The sequence below is a fragment of the Empidonax traillii genome, unplaced genomic scaffold (genome assembly GCF_003031625.1).
Source record: "Empidonax traillii isolate 1590-97213 ecotype Southwest subspecies unplaced genomic scaffold, ASM303162v1 scaffold571:size529327, whole genome shotgun sequence".
NCBI lineage: Eukaryota > Metazoa > Chordata > Aves > Passeriformes > Tyrannidae > Empidonax > Empidonax traillii.
The window spans coordinates 512,753-528,897 of NW_020955764.1; the positions used below are offsets into that span (position 1 = coordinate 512,753).

General features: G+C 45.3%; 1 protein-coding gene across 2 annotated transcripts in view; it reads right to left on the reverse strand.

Annotated features, from left to right (window-relative positions):
- Positions 1-15,384, reverse strand: part of PEAK1 (pseudopodium enriched atypical kinase 1) — a 42,883-nt gene extending 27,499 nt beyond the window's left edge. Inside the window, exons 1-2 of one of the 2 annotated variants that reach the window (XM_027897970.1) lie at positions 15,244-15,384; positions 3,424-6,702 (exon numbers count right to left, since the gene is read on the reverse strand). In XM_027897970.1, the coding sequence (XP_027753771.1) occupies positions 3,424-6,590 (3,167 nt within the window). In that variant the 5' untranslated portion in view covers positions 6,591-6,702; positions 15,244-15,384. The remainder of the gene's footprint in view (positions 1-3,423; positions 6,703-15,243) is intronic. The other variant, XM_027897971.1, reaches the window with a different exon arrangement.
- Positions 15,385-16,145: the final 761 nt, after the last annotated feature.

The following is a 16,145-nucleotide window of genomic DNA, read 5'->3' on the forward strand; positions in this document are numbered from 1 at the left end:
TGTAACCCCGATCTCAGTACGTGACTGCATTTTGGAAGAACGGTGATTTACTGAGTGATCTGTCACAACATTCCTATTCCTCTGTGAGACACACAGCTCAGATCTATTGGTTACAGACTCAAATCCTTTTGCAAAAGTTACCTTAATTTTAGGAATTAGATCGGTAATCCCAGCTTTAGCTATGAAGAAACGCTTCCTTACCCGAACCAGGACAAAAAGAATATACAGACCTCACTACCTGAAAGAAGCATTTCAGGAAACACACAAGAGTTTTATCTTCATCCAAGTCTGGGCCAAAGCTCCCAAAAAGCACAGTTATGGCTGAGTGGGATCTGTGAGAGGAAGCTCTTGGTTTGCCCGGTAACTGCCGTGCCTGGAGCAGTTCAGGATTAGCAAAGGCTGCCACCTAAAGCAGGGAGGTTTCTTTCCATCAGCCCTGGGGGTGATTCCGTTCAGCTCTCTGTGCAGGCAGCCAGGGAAGCTGCAGGATGCTGAGCTGCACTTGGCTTTCAGGAAACATCTCAATCTAAACAGCCGCTGCTGGGAATGAGCGGTGATGTCTCAATGAAGGAGAGCAGAAGCCTTAATCTCGTGGAACTCCAATAGCAACACTCTGATCTAGGAGATAACAGAGCCTTTGAAGAATCTTTTTATTAAGCTTGTGATGAGTGGGTTGCAGGCTGTGCTGTACCACCTTTATCAATTATGGTGACTCAGGCCACAAATATCATCCTGTTATCTTTTGAGGGGTCAATTTTAGGCTTTGCCTGAGAACAGCTGCTGCTTCATGAACTACAGGTGTTCTAAGAACACCTGATTTTCATTCCAGTTAATGACAAAGCTGACGTGACTGCTGATTTTTAGCACAATTCAATCTATCTACACATTTTTGGCAAATTTAATAGATCATTTGCCAGCTCCTTTTGAACCAGCACATGTGCATCCTGGCATCAAACAGAAGGAACCAACCACATGGATAAACCAAACCCAAGGTCCTTTGTATAAGAGAGAGATAATTTTCAGCTTTCTGAAGAAGTGAGTATTTTGCAAGTGCTGTTCAAAGGGAAAAACTGCCCTTTCTAGTGATAACTTCAAATACCTTCAGTGGTTGCGTTATCAATCTTTAGCAGCTTTGTAATCCATTGCAAAGTAAGGAAATACTGTATCTTATTTAATTTGCTTTCAAGACCTCCCAGTAATCTGACATTTTTAAAGCTTATCTTATTTTCCAGGTCATCAAATTGTTTTTTTTTTCAGTGAGTTTACTGTTCTTGGCATCCTGAGTTAGGGAAGTGTCCTGTTCACTGATCAGTATCTTCAGCTCTTCCCTTCTCCTCTAAGCCTCTGCAAGCTTAACCAAAGATTCTCAACATCTTTGTCAGGCACACATTTTAGCCCAAATTATCACTAACCTCGTACTAATACCTGAGGAGTCAACACAAACCAAGCATAGCACCTCATCAGTTACGTCTCCTGCTTGTGCAAAAATGGAATTTGGCAATCCTGATTCTCACCTGGCAGGATATTAAAAAACAAAAGCCCTTAAAAAAAAACCAACAAAAAAACCCCCTTCGTTTTTTTTTTGGCACTATAAGGTTTCACTCGGTCTTTTTAAGACTATTAAAAATTAATTAAAAAACCCCCAGATAACTCAAGGCATCAAAGTACCTGAATATAAAAACTAAAGGAGAAAGGTACTGACTGTCCAGTGTTGCCACAATACATTTCTGAGCACTTCAGTGTATTTCCTTTGAAATTTGTAGAAACCATAGGACAATACTGTCTGAAAGAAGAAATTCCAGTTCTAACATTTGGCAGATTCCCATTTTCACCAGGGAAAACTCTGAGGTGTGGTTTTAACCAGTGCCACTGTAACTTGCAGAAAACTAAAAGAGTAAACATCCTTTTTGGAATAAGTGAGTAAGACAGAGCGGTGACAAATTGCCTTCAGAAGGGAGGGCAGGAGGTGCTCCGGTCACAGTGCAAGAACACACATTCCAACAGCACCATCTCCAGGGCAGTGCAAGAACCAGTAACTCTTCCTGCCCCTTCCCCCCTGGGAGAAGCAGCTGCTCCTTCCTGCCTGTCCCCTGGCACACCAGGGAGTTGGTGTGGCTGGAAAACGATTGCAAAGTTATTTCTCCCTTGGATCCCTTCCCCATCTGGTTCAGCACAGGTGACCACATGGACACAAGAGGGGGCACTGGGGAGCTGGGAACAAGAGAATCTCCTGATGGCCATGTGAGTAAAATCAACCTCACTTTCTCCAGCTTCCCCTGGATACAGGAGAAAAAAAAAAAAAAGGTTCCTGTAAAGGGGGTCGAGAGCACAAACTCCTCCAATTCTTTAACTTATCCTAAAGCTGCCTATTTCTCCCCATTTAATTTGGGAAAGGGCTGGAGAGACTGCACTCTTACCAAGGGTTGTTCCAGCAATTTTCTCGTATGGAGAGTGGAGAAAGAAAACCAAGTTATTTTACTTTAGCACAAGTGGCAATCCTTTTATGGTAAACTCTAACTGTGCTCACACAGTGATTTCTGTTGGTTTAAGTCAACTTTAAAACTATCTTAACTAAAAAACACTGCAGCTTTCTTGTACAAAATATGGAGGAAGAAAACCAAAGAGCACTGCCATGGTACACTTTCTGGGGCTCTCACACTTCCCAAAACTTTTAATTTCCTACCATTAGGTGATTGTTATAATGAATTAGATAATGCAAGTTTGAAGGTATCTTGAGCCTGGTTTGTGTAATAAGATTGGAAGAGCTGACACATCCCCAGCTGTGGTCAGCACCCAGGGAAGGGCACACTGTGCCCACGTGACTGAGAGCAGCTGATGCTGTGAGCAGCTCCACTGCACCTCAGACTGCTGGGGGACAAAGCACATCCACTGCTGAGGGCCTTGCAAAACAGAGGGAAGATTATTTTAGAGGTACTCTTCGTTCTATAATCAGTTTTTTACATGATTTCTTTTGGGAGGCTGCGGTGATGCTGCAGTGTAGCATCAAGCTGAGCACAGCCCCTTTCAAGAGCCACAGATTTTTAATTTCTGTTGTACTTTTCAATAGTTGCCTCCTCTTTCTGCACAGAAATTCTCTAGCTTCCCATAACGTACAAGCACTCTCCTAAAGTAAAAATCCAGGAGAGTGGATCTGATTCAATGGAACGTGGCCATTGTGACACCTTAGTGAACCTCCAAGACAAACTGCAAATGTCAGCTACTGCTTCTAAACATTTTTAAAGATCTTTTCTGATGTCCAACATAAGGGAAAGATTTTTAAAATAAGTTCTAAGTTACCTAAACCAAATATACTTTGACAAAATGACACTTCATGTAACAAAACCCCTTAGTTCCCCCCTTTCCAGCAGTAAATACAGGGCAGTTCACAACTGAGTGAGTGACTAAAAGAGCTGAGCGGAGTACCTGGGGATCTTCTTGGGAACCTGAGGTGGTGAGGAATGGCTCGCTGGGTTCTGTTCAGAGCTCTCTGGAGGCTTTTCCTGCACTTCTCCTGCGTCTTTTGCCAGTGCCTCTGCGATGGCAGACTCCACTCCCACCTTGGGCGGGAGATCAGCCTTGGGCTCGGCCGCTGCCGGTTCACACCTGTACATGAAAACGATGGAGGGCTTCTCGCTGGAGTCTGACTTGGCCTCGCTGAACCAGTGGTGCCGCTGAACCGGAGGAGGGGGCAGCATGTGGATAACGGTGCCATCCAGACCCACCAGCTTCCCCCTCTCTCTCTCCTTCTCTTTGTCCTCCTCGTCATCGGGTTTCCTGCGGCGGAAGAAGCTCTTGAACGATATCCAGCGTTTGGGTTTGGCGTCGGCGCGACGCCCCTCCGAGTGCAGGATTGACTCGGCCTCCGTGGACCTGGTGGGGCTGTTGGGTTTGGTCCAGTTGCTGAAATGCCTCTGCAGCAAGTTACTGGCGTGGTAGGGCGAGGAGGTGGAGCGCGGGGGCGGGAACGGCGGTGCCGGCTCTGCCTGGGGACTCGTGGCGTTTGGGGCGGCTCGCACGGGCTTCGGAGAGGGAGTTGCAGCCAGCTGGGACAGCGGATCTTTGGGCAGTTTCCCGGCAGTGTTTTCCGCCGTCTTGGAGGACTCGGTTTCGGGCTGTGACGTAAACAGAGATTTGGGTCGTACCAGGGTGTTTTTAGTAGCATCTCCCTCCGGGGGTAAGGAATACAGTTCTTCGACGCTACAGGACTTGGGTCCAGACTGAGGTGTTTCTGGAGGAGACTGTGGAGGCTGGATAGAAGCCACAATCTGCGAGAGCACCGTGCTTGCGTTCTCTCTGCCACCACTGCTGCCAACAGAACCCTCCGGGGTGACGTCTGGTTTTGCTGCAGCCTCTTGCATTGCCTTTGGAGCTCTGGATGGGGAGCCGTGGTCAGCACTGTGACTCCTCTGTGGGGATATCTGACTTTTACCGAGACAGCTGTTGAACTCTTGGACCTTTTGAGCCACAGAACCCGGCCTGCACTCGGAGCTGTTCGTCACGCCCTTCGGCTGGGACAGCTCAGCGGGTTTACTGCCTATGGCTTCAGTTATTGCACTTTCTGTTTCTATTTCTTCATAGGTATGGCTTATCACACTGGTGGTTTTATCTTTGATAGACAGCTCCCCGCTGGTCCCGAGAAAACTTTTATAGATAGCCAGGTTATCGTAAGCGTTCGGATTGATTACGATGGGAACTTTAATAGCATTTTTGGAACTTTTGGCGTAAGTGGGCTCGTCGTGAATGATAATAGGAAAAGGTGGCATGCCAGCATTGTTGTAGCTGTTGAATTTTATCTCCGATAAATTGGGAGACTTAACCGGGATCGTTTTTGAAGAAATGTTTGTGGCTGTAGGTGAAGTAGGAGCTGACTTGTGGCTTGTCTTCCTGGGAGGAACGGAAGGTCCTGAGCTGTTTGCAATCAGCTCCACCTTAGGTATCTTCTGTCTTGGACTAGTACTAGAAGTCCACACTTCCTGATATCTGATTGCACTGGATTTTTTCAGGTTAGCATTTACACGTACAGGTGATGCTGCAGAGGATGCAACGGGTGTGCCCGGAGTTACTGGCGAGCTTGGGTTAGACGATGCCTTTTTGGTCTCTGAGGTTTCAGTCTGATTCTCCTTACATTCACTGGTCATGGCAGCTGATACATCCACTACGGTGTATGGCTTGCACACGGGCTGCTCCATGTTCACCACCCTGTAAGGTTTAGCTTGCTCCTCCACGGGCACCAAATTAATAGTTACGGCTTGACCAGCAACATCTGAAGAACTTTTATTCTCTTGCTTCTCAGTCTGCACAGCAATTTTGCCATCCTTCTCCTCCAGTCGAAGCGCAAGGACTGCCTTGTGAGTTTCTAGGCTTTTGGGAACGTTTCTGGGCGCTTTTGACACATCCTTCACCTGCTGATCGTCGCAAAGACCTTCGTATTCCGGTTCAATCAGTTTGAGGTCCTGAGGAGTGCTGGGAGATAACCCTCCATTACAGAGCTTCTGTGAAGAACTGCTGGTTGTTCCAGAACGGGACTCTTCCGTCAGAGAAGAATCAGGAGATGTCGAATCAGACGATACCATGCTCTGCATGCTCTCTTGCCCGTAAAGAATCACAGTCTCTTCCCCATAACCATTTAAAATTTCATCATAACTGTCGTCATAATCCACCGCACAGATCCGCTGCAGAGACTTGTTTCGAAGGGGCACGGTGTTCCACTTTTTGTCCACACAGAACGGAACAGGAGACAGGGTGTTAGCTCTGAAATTAGCGAAGCGGGGTTGGCCCCTCATGCGAATTTCCATTGCGAGCAACTCTTCATCACTTTCGTCCCAGCTCTCGTGCTCTTCCTGCATGCTGCCAAAAAACGTGTCGTCCTCACTCTCATCTCCGCTGGAGAACTCTGGGTAACAGAAACGTCCACCTTCATTGCTTATTACTTCAGTGCTTCCACTCAGAATAACGTGCTTGCTCTGTGAATCCTTCATGCCACCCACCATGCAGCTCGGAGGGATCTTTCTTTCTAACGACCTTTTGTAGCAATTATTTATCCTCCCCAAGAAGGTTTCTCTCGCGTTCGTTTCGTTTCCGGTGAGCTGAGGCGCGGTGTCCAAACCTGCGATCTCCTTCAAAACCTCTGTCAGTCCGTTATTGTTGTTATTTGGTATCTTGCCCACGCCCTCGTTGCTGCCGTAAGGCCTCGAGACGTGGCTGTAACCTTCGATTTCCCCCTCGTTGTTGTTGTTGTTGCTCAGTGGTTTTTTGCTCAAGGCGGCTTTGTTGCGGTTCCACCCCGCGGGCAGGGGTTTGTTGTCCCCCTGGTCCAGCGCGCCGATCTCGGCGCAGCCCCCCTGCCCGTCCGCCACCATCATGGTGGGTTTCACAGCGATGGTGGGTTTCTTGGCCACGGGCGGGCGGAAGCTGCCGCTGCTCCTGCCGCGCTGGGCGCCGCTCTGGTTCGCATTGGCTTTCAGGTTCCCGTGCGAGAGGGGCTTCTTTTCTGCCACGGGGGGTAACTGGTGCAGGCTCTTGGGCTTGAAGCAGTTCTTACATTCTCCGGGTTTCCAGACGTGCTCAGTGAAAGTGTTGCAAGCAGACATCTTCCCCGAGCTGCGCGCTTGGTGCCCTGCTGCTCAGTGCATGGTAAGGATTTCTGCCGTGTGTTTCCACTCCGCTCACGTAGCACGGCCGCTCCTTTGAGCGGTGATCATGCTGGAATACAAAAGACAACGAGGATGAGAACAGGGGAAAAAAAAAAATCTGCTTCATCGTTATATTTTCTACACTGTGGACAAGTTGGAAGGAGCCTTTGGCTGATGCTTCTCTCTTTCTACATGAATTTGTGAAACCACATAACTGAAATGTAAAATCAAGTGGCAAATATCATTCTTCTCATACATAAAGAATTAAAACTTTGGCAGCTAAACCCTGTGTTACTGAAAGCAGAGAGAGAGAGAGAGAGAGAGAAATGGCAATGGCTGAGAATTTAGAGTAATTCTCTTGACTAGTTCAGGACCATTGACCTTTAATGTTGTCCAATAAAAAAATGCAGGAAGAGGATATAAACCCGAAGATTAGTGCACATTGCTTTCACCAGAACTACTTAAACATGAGACAGAAAACTAAGAGCATGTTTACTCTCCTAAATGCAGTTGAGATAATTTGTTTTAGCTTTGAATGTGAACAAGCTCAGCTTAAGTGAGAAAATATGTTCAAGCAATTCCAATCTCTGCCATTTTAGCACTTCTTTCATCAGACTCAAATGGTAACTGGAGAGGTATTTTGGCTGAAGGGGCAGGCTGGACTGATGTCCTGGAAAAGCCAGATAAAAATACTGTGAAATCTTTCTAGAAAGTCACTGTTTTTATCTCCTTTTGCTTACCACAGCGGCCATAAACCATTCTGATATCCTCAAAACAAAGCTGTGGATTTTTAGTCCGTGATTTGTTTCACGTGTAGCTTTCCTACCTAACCCCTCCAGAAGCAACAATTGAAGAAGAACTGAAAATCTCTTTCAAAGTGAATCTTTTTATTTCCTGAAATGATCAGCCCTAAGTAAAAATCAAACACGAATCTGCTGCGCTTTATAGACATTGGAGCATCCAGGATTTGAGAGTTTCATGAATTAATGCCTGAAGATTTTAAGCCTTCTGAGCCAAATCCGCAAGTCTGTTTTCTCCGTCACTGTTGCATAACTCAAATTATTGGAGAGATTTTACCGAGGTGAAAGAATCTGTACGCCCACTGCTACACTTCTGTAAACACAGCCACTGGAAATCAATCATCTTCTGTTCTTACAGAGACCTTGAGGAGGAAACATCCTCGCTGCTCCCCCGGGTGCGCTGAAAGGGCATCGATAAACCCCTGCAGTGACAGATGCAGCTCTCCACGGACAGCTGTGCTGGAATTCACCACGGGCACAACTGGCTTTCATCAGCGTGGCAAACAACAGAATCATTAGCAGAGCTGACACGAGCAGGAATTTGTCAGTCTCCTCACGTCCTGCTCTGTGTTTTGGCAAGGGGCAGCCCTGTGCTGGCAAACCAACAGAGCCACCCCCAGCCAACAGCAGATGGGGCTGAAGCCTAACTCTATTAGTGTCTTCAGACACAGCCTTGCTACCAGGGCTATCATATTTCATATGCTGACTAAATATGTTTCCAGACAAAGCTTTTTGCCAAAAAGTCGGTGCCAAAAGCTTTCTCTGTATGACCTAAGAGATAGAAAGTCTGCCAGGCTGAGATCTGCCCAAACTTTTAGCCCTTATTTTATCCAACAGAGCAAAATGCCTTTGTATGTTTTTCGATCTCTCTCAAGATTTGTTGCTTCAACGCTTTGCAAGCTCGTTTATTGTAAGCAGACAAATTACATTAAGAAATGATTCCCCTAAAACCAGAGAGAGAGCACACACACTACAATTTTATACTCTGGTTAGCTCCTTCCTTTCACGTGTTTAACAAATAAAAGGAGTAAAGTTACACTAATGGGAATCTAAGCTAAATTTTTATTTTTATTTTTTTTGAAAATATAGTTCTCTGTTACATAGAAGCTCTGAACAAACAATTTCAACAAAAGGCTTAGTGCATGTGTGTGTGTGCTTTAAGGTTTCACCCTGTGATGATATTATTTCTCTGAAATTGCATCAGCTGCACTTGCTCTGGAATCCCATCAGAAGTCCGACAGCTCTATGGTGTCGCAGGCTGAGGAAAGCCAGGGGAGCCACGAGAGAGCTCCCTGCTGTTGTAGCCCTGGCTGTGCTGTGTCACAGCATTCCCTCAGCCACGCTGATGCTGAGCAGTCGCCTCTAGGCCAAAGGAGAGCTCGACACGGGAACTGCAGGAACCTCGGCGGATCCACAGCACTCCAGTGGGAATAACAACTCCAGCACAGCGACAGCTCCGTGCAAACATTCACCCCAGGCCACAGCAGTGCCACCCTAACAGTGAAAAACACCGGGTGACTGTGGAAATGCAGATGTGTAAATGGAAAATAGAGAAGCCACATGTAGCTGTTTCAGATCTCCTGCTCTCCAGCAGCCAACAGAACTGGTTTAAACACAACCACAGTGGCCAGGATGATTTGTGACACAGTCTGAGACACAAGAGCTGCTGAATTCCTGGGCCTATAAAGTCCAGCTGCGTTTCCAACTGGCTCAGGCACTCGCAGGACGGGCAGTTCCTGTCGCATGCCCTGACACTGCCTGCAGCTGCACCACAGAGGAAACAGGCACCTTCCAACCAGAGGAAGTGGATCTTAAGAAAACAACCCAAAACAATTCCAACATTGTGCTACTTTTGTACTTGGAAGTCAGAAGCACTCCTACGCTATTTCAAATCAAATCCACGGTGACCTTTTTAAGTCAAAACAAGCATTTGCATTCTAAAAAAAAAAAAAAAATGGAGACAGTTTCTCCCTTTGTGTACAACTAAAAGCAATCTTTCTGCTGCTTTCCTCGCTCGTTAAAGAAAATACATTTGCTTTTTCATCTGCAGATTCTCTATTATGAGTGATAATTATGGGGAGAGTGATTAGCAGTGATAACAGAAATGAAATCTTCTTTCAGTAGGCTGTTGCTTCCATGGCTGTCACCAGCAGCTGCAGCTTGGCAGGGGGCAGCAGAGGCCATCGAAGGGAATGAAAATGTACACAAATACAGGAAAACAATCCCCCTGACGCTGTTCATTGCTGGATTCCTACGCTACTCCCCAGAACAAAGCAGGTCAACAGGAGATCCAGGCACTGACACCTCAGATCTCTTCAGCTGCCTTTCTTCCATGAGTTTCCTGCTTCCACGGCAGCCTATGAACCTGCAGTGGAATGGGAATGTGCACTCTGCAGAGCTCCTGGCTCCTCTGCAATCAGTAGGCTCAGATGCCAAAACTTATTTGAGGACAATCTCCGCAAAATCAAGGCAATAACAAACACAGATGTTACATAAAAACCAGCATTAGACTAGTGAAGAAAGTATTAATCAACAGTGTGCATTTCACTCTTGTATCTCAGAGGCTTTTATGTAAGTTGATAAACAGAACTATTCACAGTTTATCCAGGGAAGCACTGCAGTGCAGTGACGCTGAGGAACTAAAATTCACCCAGTGAGTCAGTGGCAGGAACAAGTACAGACAGACAAGTTCTGCTCCCAACAGCAGATTGTGACACTTCATTCATTCACTAAATGGTTGAGTCAGCACAGATAATTTATCAGCTTTAAAGGCCAACTCCTTTCTGTGTGTAAATGAGGCTGATGCCCCTCGTTTCAGCAGGTACACAACTGCACACAGGAGGGCTCAGCGGGCTCAGCCTGGCCCTGTGGAGCTGATATCAAACAGGCAGGAACATAAAAGCATATCTCACTTTCCAGGTCAGAGGGAGATGACAGATTCGGAGCTGCAGTGCAAAGATGAAGCAGAGATCAGCCGAGATACCCTTGTGTCAGGAAACTGAACCTTGCACAGCAATGCAGAAGCGTTTCTGTGGCTCGTATTTGTTGACATCATCCTTGCTGAGTGCACGAAGATAGTAATAAACACGCATTTCAGGCCTTTTCCCTTTGTTCTAGGTAATTTCGGGCTGTCAGGTCTCCTTTGGATGTGTGCTGGCTGAATCACAATGAAGGCCTTCTCCAGTAATACTTTATACTAAAATAATCCAATTAAAAGGAACTTAATTGGTGCGCAACATTCCCTACAATTTCAAGATTTTAAAAATGAATAGTCTCAGTAAGTACCAGATGGTGACACGCACTAATTAATCAGGCCTGCTCAGTGAATGAGCAGATGAAAATGAATGCACCTCTCAGACGTGGCTGCAAGGCCGTGTGCCGCAAAAACTGCCCCCAGATGAAGGTGTGTGATACCCCTGAGCACTTCCTGGTCTCTTCTGAGATCACCAGGCACTGGGACAGGATCCCTTTGGTTTGTCCTCCTCCAGGGAAAAGCCATTTCCCTCTAGCACAGCTGTCCCCGAGAGCGGGGCCGCAGTTTTGATGCCGCAGAATAAACTGCGCTGAGTGGCTCCTTCGGAACTGCCCCTGCCCAACCCACAGACCTCTCACCACTGACTGTCACCCGTGGCCTCAGGCTGAAGGAATCAGCCATGGCAATCCGGCCTGGCTTTCCTATCTGGCAGCGCCCGAAGGCCACAAAACGACCACGGCCTCGTGGTTTGTCTGAACCACTTACGGGCACCTGCACAGCCCCTGATCGGCACCAACCACACCCCACACCGCACATCTCACCCGGCAGGAAGGAAGGGAGGGGTCGCTCTTTGCCAGGAGCTGATTTCTGGTTCTTTGAAATTTTAATGTAATTGTACAAATTTTAAGGAGATTTTTTTTTTTTTTTTTAAAAGCTGAAACTCTCCAAATTCACACCTCTGCAGGTCCTGCTTGGGTGGCAATGGGTAAAGGATATTTGCTAAATATTGTTGTACCAGGCCACAGCTGTGACTGGCAAAGCACAGATGGGCATTTCCATAAATGCTGGGCATTACCATTTTTGTTTAAAAAGTTCTGTTTTGTTGCAGATAGTTGGTTTTTTTGTGGTTCTTTTTTTTTTCAGTTTTAAAGTGTCACGCTGTGTTTTCTCTCATTTAAAAAGAGTTTAAACGACATAAATATTTCATAACCCTGAGTAAGTGAAGGAAACTCTTAAACATGTTTGTTTTTGTTTTGTTTTTTTTTTCCCCTCCCTAAAACTTGCAAGGATAAAACAAGATAGAAATGACCAACGAACTGGAGCAAAAGCCTGCCTAGGGCTAGACAATCTGTGATGCTTCAGAAGAAAAGAGGCATTTCTTTGCAGTTTACCTAACCCAAAGAGATAATGCCACAGAGCAAGGAAAAGGCAAGAAGTATCCTGGGGATCTGCCCAGGTAATCTGATTACCTTCTGCACCATCACATTGGGAGCACACAAAGCAGGAATAAGGACGAGCTCTCCCCTCTGGAGTTGGGGCCCAACAGGCCAGTCCAGACAAGTATCTGAATGTGAACTCTTCTGAGCCCCAATAATAAGAACCCTTGATGTTCTTAACTGGAGAAAACTACTAAAAATATTTCTTCTCCTTCTGGGAAAATCACCATTTAGCATTAACACAACTCAAATTTGTAATGAATATTAAATTCATAACGACAGGAATTTATAATGATCAGAATATGACTGTATATTCATATTGTAATGATCATTCAGACAGTGCTGCACAGTATGTTCTTTAGGAATACCTCTATATTTACATGGAAAATTACTTCTTATTTTTTACTTTTTAAAAAAAGAAAACCCCAGTGAGATAAACCAGAGTATAAATTGTTTACTTTGCTTCCTAAAAAAAAGGCTTTACAACATAGCAGCAAATTAAGGTTAAGTGCATCAGCTGGAAGTAAAAAGCACAATATTAATAATAATAATAATTTTTTAAAAATACCCTTAATTCCAGTGCATTAAAGTTTCTCCCAACTCTATTTAAGGACAATTATTAGAATCAAGCCCTTCACAGTGTATTAAAAGTGCACCTGTATGACTACACTTTGACCAATCTAATTATCTTTGATTTACCCTTCCTGGGCTCACTTGCAAATCTGCCCTTTGATCTTTTTCTTTTTTTTTTTCCCCTGGTTTTTAAGCACGTGAAAAGATTCAGAAGAAAGAACTTGCTAAAAAGCAGCCAAACACCCTCTGTGGTGTGGGTGCAGGTGACTCAGGAGAGCTGGTGGATCCCAGCCAGGGTGAGGGGCAGCTCCAACTCACAGCAGACAGCACTGCCAGCTGGGAACCCTCCAGAGGTCTCGATTCCCCCTGGGAGAGCCTTAGGAGTTATTAAATATAGACTGGAGGGAATTAGGTTTAAAAATAAACCCCTCTATGAGGCATTATAAAAAACCTGAGATATTAAAAATAACCAAGCAATAGCACAGCAGGGCTGGACTGTCCAGAGCCAAGAGCTGGGGAGAAATTTGGGAACCAGGTGGCTGAGCTCCACAGAACCCTCAAGTGGTGCCTCTGAGCCAGGCCCTGGGACAGCCAGGAGCTTTTTATTTTATAATTTTAATTTTATTATTTATTTTTATTTTAACCTTTAAAAAAGTTCTCGCCAATTCCTAACTGCAGGACACGCAAATGGTGCAACGGAATACGCCAGGCAACCAGCAGATTGCACAGTTTCTGTGTGAGAAAATCAATGACATGATTTACTGAGTATTGTGTTCGGTTCTATTTGTGACATCTCAGGAAGAAATGCTGCATAAAAACAGCCACAAAAATATTTTAATATGGGAAGTTTTTCATCCTTTCAGCGAAATCCCTTCAGATTAGGATAGTTTAGCTCAGAATTGAGACAAATAAAATGGTATTATATTAAATGATCCGTCACATAAAGAAGACAGACTGGGTGTTCCCATTTAGTATCTATCTCAAAAAAAAAAAAAAGAACAATAAACTCAGTGCTGCCTATTTACATCTGCAAGAAGAAAATTATTCCACAAAAAAACACATCCTGAAACAAGCTGGCACTGAGATCAAGAGGTTGATGGATTCAGAGGAACAATTAGACATTCATACATGGGATGGATGAGCCACTGGCAGTTGTATTAGGTGGGGTGAACCCAAAACTCCCAATAAACAAAGCATGAACCATTTCAGCTGAGAAGAAAATTCACTCATTAGATGATTCCAGCATTGTCCATTTAGGAATGTTTTCGTGCCACAGGACAGAAAAATCAGAATAAGGTTACAGAAGAAAGATTTAAAGAAGGGGTTTTTCTCTACAACTAACCTAAACAATTTAACTTTTGAGAACACATACACTGCTACTTTATGGTGGGAAATATAAATAAAAATAAGCCTGATCCTGATACCTCATTCACTACATGGTGGAGCAAGTGCCTGGAAAGGGCCTGAATCTTTGTAAAAGCTCCTGGAGTTTCCTATCCCACAGCAACCATCTCCTCCCGCTGCCATCTGCCTGGTGCACTCACTTTGCCTCCTTCCTCACATCTGCGATCAAAGACAGACACTCTAATTTGAGGACCTCTTTGATAATCTTGAGAAAAGAGCTACAGGTAATTTTTTTGGCCATCAAAGCTGGTTCAAGCAGCTTGCTCTCACTCAGGCTACTCTTCTAATTAGTATGTCATTTATTCATCCCACTCAGCTACTTCACCAGGCACGATGAATGCAAGAAATTTTAATCTGTAGCCATAAGCCAGAGCAGTGAAATGACTGATGAGCTCTCAGTCACAAGGTTAAAGATATTAATGTTTACTAGTGTTGAAGTTAATAACAACAACAGCCATTCTTCAGTGTTCAACAACAACAACAACAGATATTCTTTGGTGCTCCTTATGCTTTGCCTGGAATCCATCCCCATCACATGGGAAGCCACCACTGATAAGAATGTTAATAGGAATAAAAAGCACCATCCCAGATGAAATTCAGAAGAGGAATTAGCAGGTACTGGAATTGTATGCTTTCAGCATTCATAATAAGAATCGATTTTTCGCTTGGTCTTATGATTATAAGTGTTGTGCCTGACTTACAAAAACCTGCCACAACACACCAGTGTTCCAGGCACATCGTGGGGGGGGGCTCTGTGGTGCAGCTGTTTCCCTCCATGGTGACAGAAAAGGACAAACAGCCAAACCCAGGGCACCCAACAGTCAGCAATTAGCTTTTCAGGCTACCAAAAGAGACGTGATGTAGGGCAGGGGGGAAAAAGACAACCCATCAGATAAAAATTTATTTTAGATCACAGCATCTTGATTCCACACTTTAAAAGAATCCATACATGGAAGAGCTGTGCAGTGAAGGCATCATTACATATCACCAAGGACAGAATAAGAAAGGAAATGTAACAGAAATTCTGTGTTAAGTTTTTATCCTCACAGTCAATGACTGTTTTTTTGCAGCTTGGGAATTTGCTTGATTTACTCCACGAGAGAAGAAATACCCTCCATTTTCTCAGGCAGATGCTTAAACCTACCAAGTATGGAAACCATACCATTTTTAGCCAGTGCTGTATAAGAGGAGGAAAGGGGAAGGAGGAATCTTTGCTGCTCCCAAGAAGGTTGAGTGTAGGCAGGAAAAACCTGCCCTAGGAACCCACCTGCTCTGTGGGCAGGAGGAGCAGCCAGCTGCATGCAGCCACCTAAAAAGGGGTCTTATCACAGACAGCCCCAGCAGCTGGAGGGGAGCCTGGCACAGCCCCTGCAGCTGTTCCTCCCACCCCTGGCCAGTGCTAATTAAGGAGCTGCTGATCATACCTGGAAATGCCAAACTCGCAGCCCAGCCAGTGCTCACTCCAGGGTCAGGACGCGGCAGGAAACAAGGCTGAAGCATAGCAAACAAGCTGTAGCAAAGGAAAGACAAAGAAAATCAACACCAATACTCAGTTTTCTCTCTTTAGTTCTTTTTTTTACAAATTGAAATGTTTTCCCGAAGGAGCTGATGGCCAAACACAAATTTTGCTACTTGTGCTTGACAGAATCCTGAGAATGCAAAGCTTTTCCTATCCAGAAAAGACACAATGTGAATTTCCTACTTTTGGACTGCTGAGATAACTCAATACCAATCCACGGGGATCTGAAAGTAAAAGCAGACTCACACTCTGAATTCCTCACCTTTCAGATGAGGTTTTTATATCAGAATACTTTATTAGCAAACAGGGCTGCTATGAGTCCACACCAGGAACCACACCAAGCCCAGGGCAATTATCTTTTGTCACTGCCAGCCCCAGTGAAATAGGAAAGGCTGCAATTACCTGCTCTCTTGGAGGGTCTTGAGGGAGGTTTATTCCTGCTCTAGGCAACACTGTGCCATTTGGAACTAAATTGTCTCTACCCAGAACAAGTCTGAGAGAATAAGCAGCATCGAGTTGCAGGGCAGGAGCAAAACTCTTCCCACTGTCCCCTGCTGAGGTCCTGGGCTCGGTCTCCATATAGGTCAGGAGTCAACACCAGCATGAAGAGAACTGCTCAGGAATCCAAATTCAGGCTTCCTCAGCACTGCTCCACCAGCGCTGCCCATGGAGGTGGTGCCAGCTCTCCCACGGAGGGTCCACAGAAGAGGCCACGTGCTCTCTGTAGAGCTGAACCTTGCAATTCATACGGAAAGAAAGTCTGTGCTGCAGCTCTCAGGGTTATGGGCTCACCCCTGGCTTCATTAG